At 43.4% G+C, this 16,157-nt stretch overlaps 1 protein-coding gene across 18 annotated transcripts in view; it reads right to left on the bottom strand.

Annotated features, from left to right (window-relative positions):
* Nucleotides 1–14,659, bottom strand: part of LOC127373191 (calcium/calmodulin-dependent protein kinase type II subunit gamma) — a 36,945-nt gene extending 22,286 nt beyond the window's left edge. For all 18 annotated transcript variants that reach the window (XM_051417400.1, XM_051417406.1, XM_051417413.1 and 15 more), the window contains exons 1-5: nt 14,393–14,659; nt 11,992–12,086; nt 4,790–4,849; nt 311–365; nt 80–145 (exon numbers count right to left, since the gene is read on the bottom strand). In XM_051417400.1, the coding sequence (XP_051273360.1) occupies nt 80–145; nt 311–365; nt 4,790–4,849; nt 11,992–12,086; nt 14,393–14,457 (341 nt within the window). In that variant the 5' untranslated portion in view covers nt 14,458–14,659. The remainder of the gene's footprint in view (nt 1–79; nt 146–310; nt 366–4,789; nt 4,850–11,991; nt 12,087–14,392) is intronic.
* Nucleotides 14,660–16,157: the final 1,498 nt, after the last annotated feature.

The raw sequence follows: 16,157 nt of genomic DNA, 5'->3' as shown, positions 1-16,157 counted from the left end.
TGTGTGTGTGTGTGTGTGTGTGTGTGTGTGTGTGTGTGTGTTCATATACGTTCAAAGCAGCTCCATGTGAGCCTCTTACCTGGCATCAGCTTCACTGTAGTACTCCCTGGCAACAATGTCTTCAAACAGCTCTCCCCCTGTCACCCTGGGAGGGGAAGGGCAGCGAGGAATGAAAGAAAGAGGAGGAGGAGGAAAGAAAGACAGAGAGAGACGGGGAGGGCAGGAGAGAGAAGTTGTTAGCATACACACACGAACTGCAGTCACACGCATGGATAAAATGTCACTGTGTGTGTGTACAGAATATACTCACAGGTCAAAGACTAGGTAATGAAAGCCTTCCTCTGAAATGCTGTCATGGAGTCTCACTGCAAGAGAGAGGAGGAGGGGGCAGTGAGACAGAGATATAAAGACAGGAGTCAGGGTAAAAGAAATAAGGAATTGCTGTAGTGTTTGACTGTTAAACCTCCCCATAAACTGAGAGTAAGAGAGAAATGTAGAAACTAAAATGGAGAAGCTGGAGTCGGCTGTGACGTAGTGAGTTTTCTCCTCTCTCACCACAGTGATATGACATCCACTCATCCAGTGATTAGGCAAATAACCACCATTTATTGAAACCCGCTCCAACGCGCACGTGACTATTGAAGCTGAATGTCAGTGTTGGGAACACGTTTTGTTTGTGGTCAAATTACGGGTTGTTACGCCACTGTGGTTGCAGCCAGTGTCACGGCACAACATGAGTGATAAAGATGGTTAGCATCAACATTTAAGTGTTAAGTAACAGCCCCGTCATATGCACACCTTCATCACAATCTGCTTATTATGGCGGTTTATTCTTTTACCGGTCCTCTCTGCAATACTTTAAATGTATCCACAGACAATACAGTGCGGTCCAACACAGAACGTAGGGGTATTTAGTTTTTAATTTTAGAAGCATCTTTGATAGTTGACAGTTTAGATGTAAACAGGAGGAGAGGGAGATGGAGACGGGCATGACATGCAACAACGGTTTCTGGCTAAAATAGAATCAGGGCTTGTGGTTATATGGTATGTGCCTTAAACCCAAGGTTTTTAGAGTATTTAGCCATAACAAATAAGTAGTTACAGAGTGCCACATTCACATAATGTTCAGTGGATGTGTGGAAGCTGAGGATTTAACTTAATGATTGTCAAGTTGATCAGAGAAATAGCCAGATTAATGAATTTAAATTTTTTTGTACACGCACTTTTTGTGGCTGTTTTCTGGCTCAGGAAGATGACGTCCCTATTCTTAATTCTGTTTAAAGCTCTGTTTGGGTACCAGGGAAATAGCCGCCAAAGAGCACAACACTAGACCTACAATATGTGAATAACTGAAACAATAAATTGCAAATGTGGGCATTGATTCTGGGGTCTGGGTCCAGACTAGGTTTGATTTAAAAAAAAGGCTTTTTATCAGTAATGTTTTATGATTACTGATGGAGATAAGTGAGCATTTGGTCAGTGGTGATTACAGTAATGAGCTCATATTACCACAATACTGCAGTTATGCGGTAACCATCACAGCTCTACTGTCAACATAACAAAACAGCAGCAGAATGACAAAGCAGGATCCAGGCTGCAGGATCCAGGCAGCAGGAGCCAGGCGTTAGAGGATAGGCCTGAGATACAGCTTAGGTTTAGTGTCACGGAGCCACAGTTATCGTTATGTAAAATGAATATCAGTTGTATAATAAGATGAAGTAGGATGGCCCTGCAGCAAGAAACAAGAGCGACTGCTCTTTCCTCCTCCTCCCATCGTCTTGCTCTCCCTCCATCTGTCTCCTACTCCTCCTGCTTTCGTCTCTCCATCTGTCTCTTTTTTTTGTGCCCTCTTTTGTCCAAAGTTTGAACGCAGACGATGCCAAAATATGTCAAAAAGAGGAGGAAGGACAAGAGAGAGAGAAAAATCTATACAGAGAAGGGAAGAGAACAGGAAAAGTAGGCGAGGGGCGAATGAGTGCCGGAGGGGCCGTTAGAAAACTAGGACACGAGGAAAAGAGAAATAAGGAGTGCAGTGGTAAAGGTGTCATTGATTTTGTCATATTCCCCCTGTTTGCCCTTTAACACCCATCCTCTTGACATCTCCATTAGAGCAGCACAATGCATTTTATTCCTCAATCATCACTGCAATACAAATTTCCACAATTAACACACTGTGACGGATATCAGAGCGGTCGGGAGTGATAAAACAAAGTCAAGAAAGCAGAGGACATGTCTGACATTGAAAACGTCCGTCTCATCTTATCAGACAGAGCGGGGACCTGTTGTCACGTTGTCAGAAAGAGGAAGATAACCTTCTGTCACCTCGCAGTCTGGCTGGGTTTACGGCAATAATGGTGACGTCATCCACATATCCCTTTCTGTTGTCACGACAACTGCACGACTGATTTGAACAACACTCACAAAATTCACACCAAGGCTAGCAGTGCCGAGCTGTTAGCATCTTGATAGCAATGCAAAGTAGTAATATGTTGAAATACTGGCTAAAAGTCAGCGATGCCAGCCATCACTTCTGCTGTACGAGAGACTCAGGATCATTGCTTTGGGATCTCTAATATACTGATTATGAATTAAGTGACTGGTGATCAGATCAAATATTGATGACTGAAGATATCCAATATAAAGGCGCTAAATTGTTCCTTAATAAAATCTGCTTCCTTCTGTGCATTTACAGGAGATGTTTCTGGTGGAAGTGATGAAGATCACTGTTAATCAACATAAGTGACTCTGATCCTTCATTCAAAGCAACCCTGTTAGCAATCCCTCTTCCACTCTGACAGTGAGCGGTGCAATCTGACAAAACCCTGCGTCTTCATTTTCCATATGCCGGCTCACCAAAGCTTTGCTCTGGGCAGCATTGCCCACGACTGACAGCAGCTGTGCTGTGAGATCGTCTATATTGACATTTAAAATGAGTGATTGAAGTTACTACATAATTTTAGACTCACTGGGCCACATTCAATGATATGTATGTAGAAATGTTCTTACTTTACACACAATATAAGTGTGCACAGTCGGATTAATGAAACTGTATGGCCATTTTTGTTTTTACTACCACACGCATGTATGTGAATCAGAATTGTTCTAAATTGACAGGTGGATGCCCACTTTTTGTAATTAGCATACCGCCATGCCCCCATATCTCTTTATAGGGAGATACGTTTGCCTAGGGATGTATAGAAATTAAAAGCGTGGCCCCTAAAGCAAAAAAAGCTAAAGAATTTCACAACTGAAGAAACCAAGGCTCCACTCCAAGCCACAGGTTTCTGAAGTGTTTCCTCGGATGTGAAAAATAAGAAATTAGGCGTCTTCCAAGCAAGGCTAGATTTGCCATCTTAACACCGGCTTGGAGATAAATTGGAATCTTTTATTTATCCTACACGCCTGTTAATAAGCTACCAATTGACATTGGCTACATAAGAGCAATTTTTTGGTGCAAGACATTGGTGGGAGAAGCCGAGCCTTATAGGCAAAGTTCAATTAAATTTTATTTATATAGTGTCAAACCAAGTAATCTCAGTTATCTCACTTTTCATATAAAGAAGCTCTAGTTCCTTATAAAATCAATAAAAACAATGAAACCCAACACTGTTGCATGTTAATATGGAAATTCTCACACTGTAAGCTAGGACTGGGACATAATTGATGAGGCTGATAGGTTGTCAGTTTTATGGTTATTTAATACATCTGGCCAACGCATTAGTGAATTTACTGTTTTAAACATTGTTGTCTATTAAAGCCTTCGTAGTGAATGCGGTTTTAATATGATATGCATTAAGTTAAAAGGTGGGTGTTCACAAGACAGCTGGGATAATTTGTGCGTATGCATGGTCTGAGGCAGTTCTAGACTTGTAAGCACAGTACGAACACATTTAGGTAAGAAAAGGTTTTGATGAGTCCCGGATTTGTGTGTAAAACCTTCATTCGCACGGTTTAAGCACAGATTTGTGTGTACACACTGTTTGTGAATGAGGCCCATTCAGATGTTAAGTTCTTTTATTCTGCCTTTTTTTGCATGTGACTGGTTTGTAATGAAGCCTTCTGCCTCTTTCAGATGAACACGCTCATATAGGGATAAGAAGACCCAGAGTCAGTCAGTTACTATCCAGCTTTGCGATACCAGAGAGTCAAAGAGCTAGCCTTGCTAACAGGCCTCTGGTTACTTATATCCCAGTTTACACAATTGTTCAGGATTCTGAACACTTCGTCATAACCCTGTGAGTCTCTGTCATTTCTGTATTGACTGAGTGATCTTCAGACTTAGTAGTTAATTAGTTTATCCTTCCCCATATAATCCTCCCTGTATGCAGCATGTAGATCATCAATTCATCATACAGCTTATTTTTCTGAGTAAGCACTCCAGTTAAAGTAGCACCTGCACAACAATTATCTACGAAAAGAATATGAGAAACCTTGATTTCTTTAAGAATAAATCAGATGGCTAGGATACGTGGGTTTCTCAGTGCCAGGATAAAAAGGTTCATCCTGATTTCTGTAAACATTCAAAATACTCAAGTGTACAACAGTTTTAACTCAAGATCCACTTAACTAGCAACAAGGTTTCCAAGGTCAAGGATGAACTTTCACACTCAAGATATTAATTTTGATTGACAATATTGGGGAAACGCTCTCTTGCAGATACCAAATATCAGCAATACATTAGTCTAAAATGCAATGCCAGCACCAGCATCAGTGCACGCCAGTGAAGAATCTTGTCCTGTAAGCATGAGCAACATGTAGAAGCACACATCTACAAAACTGCGAAACTCACCAATGTTGGGGTGCTTCAGGAGACGGCAGATACGAGCCTCTCTCTCAAGCTTCTGATGGTCTGAGGAGAGAAAAGACAAGAGTTAGTTACAGTCACTGAGCAGCAAAGTGTTTGTACATAATTACCTGGTCCGACAGTTGTGTTCAGGATCCGATTTAAACGGCACCATAATTGATAATAAGATTTCTAGTGCACAGTAGTATGCTCCAATTTATGTCAGAGAGAGAGTATGAAAAAATGCCTCAATTGAATCAGGGCCACTGTGGTTATATAGTACAGGTCTTAACCACTGGGCCACCAGATGACACACATGTACAAATTTAGAAAAATAGAGAGGTTATGAGACATGTCAATTCACTCACTGTAGTGTCGTCAACCAAAGCTCTAACTTTGACCCACTACACAATTTTATAAAGCCCTATGGCATAGGTCCTCATGATTTCTGTGATTTCAGTCTAGTCTAGGGTCTACACCTAATACACAATAAGATTAAGGCAATTGCTTGGTCTTGAAAATTTGTGAATACTGGCTAAATGGTATTAAACCTAATTTGACTCAGTCTGCAGTTTGCTTTGTCATGTTTCATTGGAGAATTCGTCACAAACAAAACAATAACCTGTAGTTAAATTAAGTATGTCAATGCAAATATTTGAACAGTATAAGGGTATTTGTGTCACAAAGATTTGTTCTGTGTAATGCAAAGGCAAATATTTTAGGCCACAGCGCATTAGTAATAAAGTAGTTCAGCCTGAGTGGCAACATTTGCTCCGGAGAGGTAACAGTTACAAGGTACATGTAAAGCAGAGCACCCCAGACCACATGTATGGTTTTATTTGAGGTTTTTATGAAAAATGTATGAGGTTGTGTGAATCAGTGGGGGGACGAGTTTGCACCTGCAAGGGCATGTGGGTGTAAAGGGGTTAGTGTGAATCCCAGTTATAGAACATTGGTGTGTTTGCACTTCTGCCTGGGAGGGGATGCTACCAAGAACACAAACTCGTCTCAAGTCCAATACAACATCCTTGTTTGAGGATTTGACTGCATCCTGTAGCAGTATGTGTGTACATCCTTGTGTCTGTACGAGATGTTTGTGTGTCAGCCACATGACATCGTTACGCTGCCCCCACCCATCACTTTGGGAGACATGCAGCTCAGGTCAGGGGTCACTTGGGGCAAACTGTAGCGAAGATCCAGTATGACTCAGTGGATGTGTGAATGTGTGTGTGTGTGTGTGTGTTATCGCTGTGGTGAAGCCAGCTCAACCCCACAGTGCCACAGCGATTACACCACCACACAGAGGCAGGCTCACTAACATTTGCATTCATTTCCCCAGTGCAGCAACAGCCTCAGATAAAATTCACATGCTGTTGCTGAGCAATCAACTTACCCAACTGTTCTTCTAAAAATGCAATACACTATGTGCAAGCATGACAAATGATTATAAAAAGCAGTGTCACTCTGCAAAGCTTTCTGCATCCTTCTACACCGTCGCTGTAACCGTTCTCTAACTTGTTGCTAACTTGGACTAGTTTTAAAGCTGCAGTCGGGGTGCTGAAGCTCTGTCTTCTGTTCTCTAACATGGTGCTACGCTCTCTACATCTACCTTCCACTAACCTCCCTGCAGGTATAGATTTCCCTCATCTGAGAGAAAGCGAGTGAATAAAGGAGAGACCTGAACCTCCTTCTAATTACACTAGTGACGCAGGACGGAGAGACGGAGGGAGGATTACATGGAACGTCCATTTGCTCGAAGAGGATCACAGCTCCCCTGTGTGTGTGTGTGTGTTTGTGTATAGCTGTCTACCCTGGTGCAGTGTCACTGCAGCACTCACTAATTCATTCAATCTCCTTATTTGTTGGTGCGAGAGTGTGTGGTAGAAGAAGACAGGAAAGAGAGGGCTGGAGGGTAATTACTGGCACTTCCTGCTGCTCTCTAATTGGCCATCTGCTTTGCCACGGGGCGGGCCTACAGCCATCTTACATCAGCTGAGGAGGATGGAGAGGACCCGACGCACTATCCCCCACAACCCCCTCAATGCCACACATACATAAAGCCAAAGACCTGACTGAAAGCTTGTAGAAAGTAACTGAAAATCCACTTTATCTTGACAGAGTAACTCAATATTGATAACGTGACAGTATTTTGGGGGGGGGGGTTAAGTACAGGAGCTTTCAGAGGATATTCAACAAAGATTCTAGTCTAGTTAATAGTCTCTCGTACAAACAATATGCATTTTACCACCCAAAATGTCTGTTACGTAACTGGCTAATTGGAAGAATAGTTAAACCCACCAATCCGGCAGTAGGAAATGTTAACACAGCAAAGAAGCTTGTCTCAATTACACTAATATTTCTCTGCTTCTCCACCTGATAAAAAGTGGAATCAGAACCATAATTTTCACAGTGTGATGTAAATGCACGAGCAGCTGCCATTATGGTCACCATAGTAACCACTACAAACCAAAAACACTCCATCAGCTGCCCTCTCAAGTTTCTTCTTGATCAATGGCAGGACGCCCACTGCCTGATCAGACTGATTTTGTTTCACTTCATCATTCAGCTATCAGTTTTCATGTTAGCCAATTTGTTTCTGCCATTTTTAGTTGACACTGAGTGTGAACCTAACGTGACGTTACACATTGGTTTGTGGACTACGGTTTTGATGCCTTGAGTTTGGCATTAATGGCCGTCGCCACGTTTGTTTTTTACCTGAATTTTGTGCCTTGCACTGGACGGACTCCCAGAGAATGACTTGTCAATTAGCAAGGCAAGATAGCCACGCCCTAAAGCCTACCCTGTTTTGTTGTCCGTTTTACTCTACATGGGACCATGATTTATAAAAATGAACATCATACTGAATGGAAGAAGACTTGAAACTTGCGATTGAGACCATAAAATTGGAAAACTGATGACTGAGTTAATAAATCAAGAGAGAAACAGGATAATTTTGCCATTACATTAAATGCAACCGGGAGCTGACCACAGAAGCTGCAGCTGCTATTAGCAGTTCATTTTATGATTTTCAGAACGATTGGAGGAACACGCTTATTTAAAGGGTAACTATACCCCTTCAAATTCTGCCTCGCAGCATATTTTAATAATCCAACAGAGGAGCGAGGGAGCAACGACTGTAGGCGGCGTGGCCTCGTGGTTACATAGTGTGCAACACTAAGGGTCGGGGAGACAGGAAGACTGATTGACCACCGCTCAGTGTAGCGTGGGTAGCGACGTAGAGCTGGTAGTCAGAGCTAACCAGCCATCAGCAGCAACTATAAGACCCTCCGTTTCTCTGCTGGAAGGACGTGGAGTCTGGTAGAGCTTTTACAGTCACTAGAAGCACATCTATGCCCCTTTGAGAGAGTCACTGTGTGTGTACCTGTGTTTGGTAAGCAGCTCTGCTATGAGAGGCTCTTCTGGTGAATGTTTGCGTAGGGAGGGTGTCAGTACGTAGCCCCAGGGCTAGCTGTCCCAAATTCTACTTTAACTGGCCCAAACTGAACAATTAGTGGCCAAAAATTTGTTTCAGTAACTTGCATCACTTCATTAATGCACCATGGAAGTTCCACTAGCTGTTCCCTGCACTTATATCTGAATAAAAAAAAAAGTTTAAATCACCCTCGGTTGTTGTTGAGTTGTTTATTTCCAACTGTTTGCATTAATGCATTTATTAATCAAATGCAAACCCGTTTCTGATTGTTATACGGCGATGGGAATTTAAATACAAACACTACATTATTATTATTTAGCCAAATAACCACAAACTCAATATAGGGACATCGTATATATTTGAAGAAAACAAACAAATATAGAGGCAGAAGCTCAAACCAGCTGTTTAAATATTTTCAGACTCAAACTATTTACTTAGAAGCTATGAGAAGGCCCTAATCCAGAGATCAGGTAAGAAAAAGTGAGAGAAAAGGTCAAACGTGTCCCACATGCCACACCCACTGACTGACAAGGCACAGCACAAGAGGAGAAGGAGAGACTCTGGCAGTGATCTGCTATTTATACTTAGCGTGGCAGCTGACATACAAAGCTGGCCTCAGAGTCTTGTCCATTCCACAACGGTAGAGATACAAAATAATAGAGCAGAGAAAGCAGTTTTTACACGATATGCCTTTTGTTGAAAAAATTTAAAATAGGAAAAAAAAAAAAAAAACACCTGTATTAAAATTATATGCCAACAAGAGAGTTAGCACACATAAAATCCTTTATGGCCAAGTTCCTCTTTAAGAGTCAATCTCATCTACGCTTATCACCGTTATTGTGGCCATGTTTCTGTCACCATTTTTCATCGATGTAAAAAGGTAGCTGTGTACAAAGATGACGTCCCCCATTCTTAATCCCACCTTCAAGCTCTGATTGGTTGACCACTACCCCAACTGGGGAAAATAGCCATCAATGAGCACAACACCAGACCTGTTTAAGGCACTGAACAAAAGATGGAGATGTGGGCGGTGATTCAAGGGTTTGGAACAAGGCTACACTGAGGAGAGGTGGGTGGGGGGGGACTGCTGAATCCCAGTGGCCTTCCCTTAATAATAATAATAATAATAATAATAATGATAATGAGAGAGACTTTGGCTGCAGGAGGCAAGTAACAACACAGCTTTACTGAACTAGAAATCTGGGACATCACTTAGCAATAAATAATAATTGTAAAGTAACACATCTGAAATAAATACAGCAGGAGATCAGGTATTAAGGTAGTGCATTGAAGTGGATAGTCTGTCTCCCTCTGACAGTCTCTCTCTCTCACACACACACAGTCTCTCTCTCACACACACACACAGTGTTGCAGCAGACAATGCAGCAGTTAACCACTTTTCAGTCAGTTCACTCATGAACAACAAAATAAAACCGAGCATTCATTCTGCCCGCTGAAACTTGTATCACACCATTGCTATACTCTCGTATAAAACTAATAAGATTTAATTCTTGATTTTATTTTATGATGTTTTTTTCTTTAAAGAGGGCTATTTTGAGTTCTTATTATCTGTGATTGAGTAATTTCACCAATATAATGTATATCTAATATATCTTTTTTTAAAGGACATTTTAGGGGCTATATCTTATTCTTTAGGTAATTTATAAACTGAAAATACTACAAACGCTAGAGCATTAAAGCCCCTTGATTCTCTGGGGTGGGAATCAGGTGTATGGTTTTTTGTTTTGCGTGTGCGCGTAATGTGCACCCTGCTGCCCACTCGCATCCACCCCCAACTGCCTGTAGGCTGGACTATACCACAGCCAACTACCTACATGCATCCCTCACATCCACTTCCTTCCTTCCTTCTTTCATTTCCTTCCTTCCTTTCCATCCCTGTCTCCCTTTTCCCCTCCCCCCCACTCCTCAGATTACTGCAGTGTTTACCAGAGCTTTGAGAGACTTACCCACCAGGCCACGCGTGAGGTCACACTCGCCCCATCAGGCTAAAAAAAACCCACCCAAATCCTACCAGGCAAGCTGCCTGCTCACGCACTGGCTGCCTGTGTGTGTGTGTGTGTGGATGTTGTGTTTCTGTGTGCGTGTAGGTGCATGTTTGCGTCAGCCAGCCAGCCTACCGCAATTCTTCTCTTAGCACAAAATCCTCTTGTTCCCTCCTTCGCTCACTCTATCGTGTCTCATGCTGTCTCATTTCACCTTGCTTCCTTGGTGTGCAGTGTCACTGATCTCCTTGCAAGACTATATTGTTAAAAATCTCCTCCTCCTCCTCCTCCTCCTCCTCCTCCTCCCCCCCCCCTCCTCCTCCTCCTCCTCCTCCTCCTCCTCCTCCTCTCCTGGCCAGCTTTCTTCTCCCCTGGCAAACACATACACAGGCCTACATTGTACTGCCTGCCTCTGCGAAGAGCCAACAGTTTTCTGCTGAGCCCTTACTTTTCCTCGGTGGGACATTAATACCAGGAGCTGCCCTATGTGGACATGTGATGGCAGGGATAGAACAATAACGGTATTACAACACACTCACAGATGCCTCACAATACAGACATGCTCTATTAGTGTTACTCCCTGCTCTCTCTGACTCTTTCACACACACAAATGCCATCACACACAGACACAACAGGGAGGCGCCTATGGAAACCGTGGGGTCTTAGTGGTTGATGAGATACATTAAGCATAAGTGGATTAGCCTCAATACAAACCAATCCCCCTCTGTAGAAAGACAAGAGAAAGGCAATGAGGGAGAGAGGCGAGCGGAGAAAGAGGTAATGAGAGAGAGTGCAGGAAAAGAGAACAAAGGAAGCCAGGTGTGTGTGAATGTCAGGAAGGAGTGCAGGCCTAATTTGTCAGATACAAAAAGGAGAAAGCAATTAAGTATCTCAGTCTGAAGCCAGGGGAGGTTCTGACACACTGACACAAGCTTGCGTCATCGTTACAACGCAGCACGCCACACCAGGCATGTGATCCACGTGGGTGTGGATCTATGCAGACACGCACGAGCAGCGCAACACATAAAATTCAGGAGTGGACTGTGGAGCTACGTGAATACACCAAAGCAGCAATTAACATCATAACAGACAAGAGACATCTTTCATGTCCTGCCAGTTCTTATTGTTTTATTTCAGTTCCAACCATGTGCCCTTTTCATTGAAGAGCTTCTTAGAAATTTGGATCAATTCATTGTACAGCGGTTGTCTAATGATACCACAGAGGAGCGATTGAGTTATTCAATACAGTGTTTATAAAGAGGGTCATTAAACCACCAAGAGGTTGCTGATAAGAACTCCCCACAGACACAGTGATTGAATAAAAGATTTCCTCTGCTATTGGAAAATTTGGGACTTCCCTTTATGTGCATACTTTCCAATTAGGATGGGGAATATGACGATATATATACGGTGAGAGGACAGACTTGAAGCAGTAGAGACTTTGCTATATGACACAGAGGTAGTTATTCCTTCAATATATCTGGTAAGCCATAGCAGACAAAACTGCAAATCAATGAGCTGAATTTACCGGATTCTTTGCATTAATAGGAGGAAAGACTGATTTGTCAAGTGTTTAGTTCATTGGATTAGCCACAGACATACATTACCACTTCTTAGTTTACGAATGAACTGTTTCACAACAGGATTTTGAGAAACTTTACTGTATACCAATAAATAAAGTACCCTATAGGTCTACTTACATGATATACAGCACAAACAGAGCAAACATGCACATATGAGATTCTGTGTGAGTGTGCATGGTGTTACCATACCTCTTGCAGACAGCTTCTTAGTGTTGATGATTTTTGCAGCATATTCCTGTCCTGATGACTTCTTTACACACCTACGCACCACTGAAAAAGCTCCCCTAAGAAAGGAGAACACAAAACGAACCTAAAATCAGTTCCATTTCACATGATCACCTCTCACATATACACAAAGTGTGACATTTGAAACTGCACTTCTGTGACAGTGGTTTGTTTTTGTGTATGCTAGCAACCTTGGTCTCACACACACACACACACACACACACACACACACACACACACACACACACACACACACACAGAATTAACAGTCATTACTATCACAGACTCTTCTCAAGCATGATTGCTGATATCAGGTCTTAAGATTATAAATGAACGTCCAAAGTACTTGTGCTAATCTTTTGATAGGCACACAATACAACGCAACCTATAGCTCCCCCAAAGGAAAAATTAAAATTTTGCTTCCAGCCAGCACAAATAATAGACTGCACCTCACACAACAATGGGCAATATTTAATAAATTCACAAGGTAAGAACATTCAGTTATAAATCTGCTCGAGCAGAAAAGGGAAGTGCACAACGCACCATAAAACAACTCTTACTCTGAGGAGTTTCATATTGACCTAGATGAATGCTCCATATTTTTTCACCTGCTAGGGCCGATCATTCAATTTTGAGCATCACAGAACAAGCACATGATATTCATAGTGCCTATATCACAGCCTGTACAACCTGCAGTATCTGGCCCCTACGCAGTTTTCTTGAAAGGAGGATGGCTTTTTTTTTTTTTTTTTTACTACTCCTGATGATATATGGAGGGCCGCTACTTTCTGCTGCACTCTGCTCCTTCCACTCCTGCTCTTAGTTTCAATTATTTACCAGTAAATTAGAGGTGACAGGTGACTGAAGTACAAGTCAGTGCCTTGACGTTAATAACCTATGACGGAGCAAAATGCATTAACAAACGGGTGCAGAAACATAAGCCGGGGTGTAAGTGGTCAGTGCACAGCAGAATCAGGAGCAGAAGGATCCACTATGGAGGATGTGTAGGTGTGTATATATATGTGTCTTAGTGCACTGGCGGTGCAATCAGTGCCATCGATTACTGACAATTATTCGGCAGAGTGGAAATGGCAGCTGGAAATTAAGGCCAGTGCATCTTCATAGTCAGTGTCGCCCTGCTGCCGCTGGTTTGGGTACAACAGAGGAGGATATATTAAAAAAAAAAAAAAAAAAAAAGCTTCGCCGGCCAAGAACAACAGATGCTGCTGATGATGAAACAGAGGAGGTAGTGGCCCGGTTTTCTTGCCGTCATCAAAATACCGAGAAAACACGTCACTGCCTCTTACACAGTAAACGCCACAAATGCCTCTGTAACGATTACCTCCATTTACACACACACACACACACACACACACACACACACACACAGAGCAATGCATTTATTGATAACATGATAATCGGAGCAGCTGGTGTGTGTGTGTGTGTGTGTGTGTGTGTGTGTGTGTGTGTGTGTGGAGCGTATGGGCATTACAGTGCAAACATAAACGCAGCCTGGACCGAATAACTTCCTCATTAAGTGATCCAGGGGCACGTAACGTTTTTTTTTTTTTTTCTCAACACGGTTACACAAATCATCTGCAGCTGCTCGTCGGAAAAAAAAAAAAAAAACAGAAGGCAACCTTACACAGAAAAAAAAAAAAAAAAGTGGTCGGCCTAGTTAGCTAGCGACCACAGAGCCTCTGGTCTATCGCAACCAGCACGGAGCTGTCAGGAGCCGTGGGCCGGTGAAATGTCACCTCGTCTCCGGCTGTCTCTGGAGGGAGCCCCCGCTGACCAGAAAATACCGGCTAGCACAACACGGAAGGACTAACAGCTGTTAACGCAAACCCCGTATTAAAAAAAAGGGGGTATTCATCCACCATCCACCCCCCCTCCTCTCAACCCTACCACCACACATACCCTGACTACACTTAAAAAAAAAAAAAAAGACGCAACGCTTGTGGGCTAACTCGGCTACGTTTATCACTATCAGCATGGTAGCTCGTTTGGCTAGTAACGGAACCGTTGGTGCGCCCGTTACTGCGGGGAGCTGCTAGTTAGCAACGGTAGCAACGGTTATTTTAGCCCCGACCTGCAGCACAGACAACAACAGACTCCGGCTAACGCATCTACAGACACAGACACACTATCACAGCGCTCGGCGTGATTAGTGTTGCGGGGCTATTCTGGCTAGCTGTCGCCTGCTAGCTCGGGGCTAAGCAGATATATAATGTGAAGGCGAGGTTGCGGGGGTGGGTGGAGAGAGAGGGGGACAAAAAAAAAAAAAAAAAACGACTAAAACACGATGCACACTGTTAACTGGTTTTTTTTTTTTTTTTTTTTTTTTTAAGGGGCTGCTGCTTACTTCCCGAGCTCCTCGTACAGCTGGTACTCGTCGGTGAACCTGGTGGAAGTAGCGGTGGTTGCCATGGCTGGAGCCGTGAAGGGGAGCCCGAGCCTTGGGGTACGACGGGTGGCTGGCTCTCGTACGGGGATCCGGGAGGAGGGTAGCCTAGCCTCCAATACTGGAGTACCTTTCTGACAGGCAGGCAAAGCTGAAGAGGATAGAGGCGAGCAGAGACGGAAAGGGAGGGGTTGGCGGAGAGGAGGAGGAGGAGGAGGAGTGATGATGATGATGGTGTGTGTGTGTGTGTGTGTGTAGTAAAGGGGAGGAATCCTCGCGAGAATTGGCTCGTGCAGCAGGAGACCGTGGCCCTGTAGTTCAGGGACTGACTGTGTGGGGTGAGATGGTGCTGAATTCTTTACCTTGTTTAGACTCAATAAATCCTGTTTTTTTTTTTAAAAAAAAGGGGGGTGGGCAGTGGATTAGAATTGGGTGACATATTGTTGAAAGGTACATGAGAAGTGGAGATACTTTTATATTTAGGTCACCCCCCCAAAAAAACTCCTGCTGCTTGACTCCAGCCAATATTATGAAATTGGCATTTTGCAATCAATCCTGGCTCCACAGACGAGTGAGAAAACTACCTTAACTATGCATATTATTCATGCATAGTATTCCCGATTCCTTACGCCGTCCGCTCATAAAAATTGAACAACCATATCATGCCTTCCTCATCCTAGGGGAGAAAAAAAAAAAACCCAGCTCACAGAACACTCCCATACATAAGAGAGGGGGGGATTGAGAAGTGTGTATACCCATTGCTGACTGAAAACCACTCCGTATACCTGCACTACACCACTGTACACAATCCTGCAGCGATGCATATGATATATTGAAAAAAAAAAAAAAGAGAGAAGAAGATCCAGTTCCTGTCTCCTCTCATATCTTCAAAAAATATTGCAGGGGAGCATCACAGCAGTATTTTACTGCACCGGTTGGGATGCACCCAACCCTGGGTCACACCTCACTGCAGCAGAGAGGCAAACTGTGACACACCCGTACACAATTGCATATGCACATACGGACACACACACACACACACACACACACACACACACACACACACACACACACACACACTCCAGGAATCAATATTGATTAATGCAGGTCTTGCTCTCGACACACTAGGCCCTCTTTTTCTGTACCACTGATTTTTTTTTTTGCCTTTGCGTTGGAGAGCGCACAGGCGTGTGTGTGCATAAGTGAGACAGGGATGGGTAGAGGGAATAGTGTGACTGCTGTATCACGTTTCCACCGACGAGTATGCACCTATGTTTTTTTCCACAGTGTGAGGGCTGTTAGCTTGGCGGTGCTAAAAGATGGTGTCACACAGATCCAGAGTGCCTCACTAAATGTTTAATGTGGCATGAGTGGGAGGCCATCGGAGGACAGGCGGGTGGGGCTGGAGGGAACCGTAGAGCTTGAGAGTTAGAGGCCCTGTGTGTATGTGTGTGTGGCTGCCTGCTCGGCGGTCTGGCTCGTTGTGGCCGAGAGAAAAGACAGCAAAATAGTGATATCGCTTGAAAATCTTTATGTGTGGTTGTCAGCGTGGGAACACAAAGCCTGAAACACCAAGAGAAAGTTCAAATATTATGAGGCCATATCTGCAAGTGCAGCTGAATCCATGATGGAGAGCAGGAAAAAGGAGGCCAGCATGTGTGTGTGTGTTATGTGGAAGACAAATGAGCACTGCAACGTAGGCTACTAGCCCTCTCCTGCCCTCCTT

The sequence above is a fragment of the Dicentrarchus labrax genome, unplaced genomic scaffold, assembly GCF_905237075.1.
Source record: "Dicentrarchus labrax unplaced genomic scaffold, dlabrax2021, whole genome shotgun sequence".
NCBI lineage: Eukaryota > Metazoa > Chordata > Actinopteri > Moronidae > Dicentrarchus > Dicentrarchus labrax.
The sequence above is the reverse complement of the archived record's forward strand: the minus strand, read 5'-3'. Positions and strand labels throughout refer to the sequence as shown.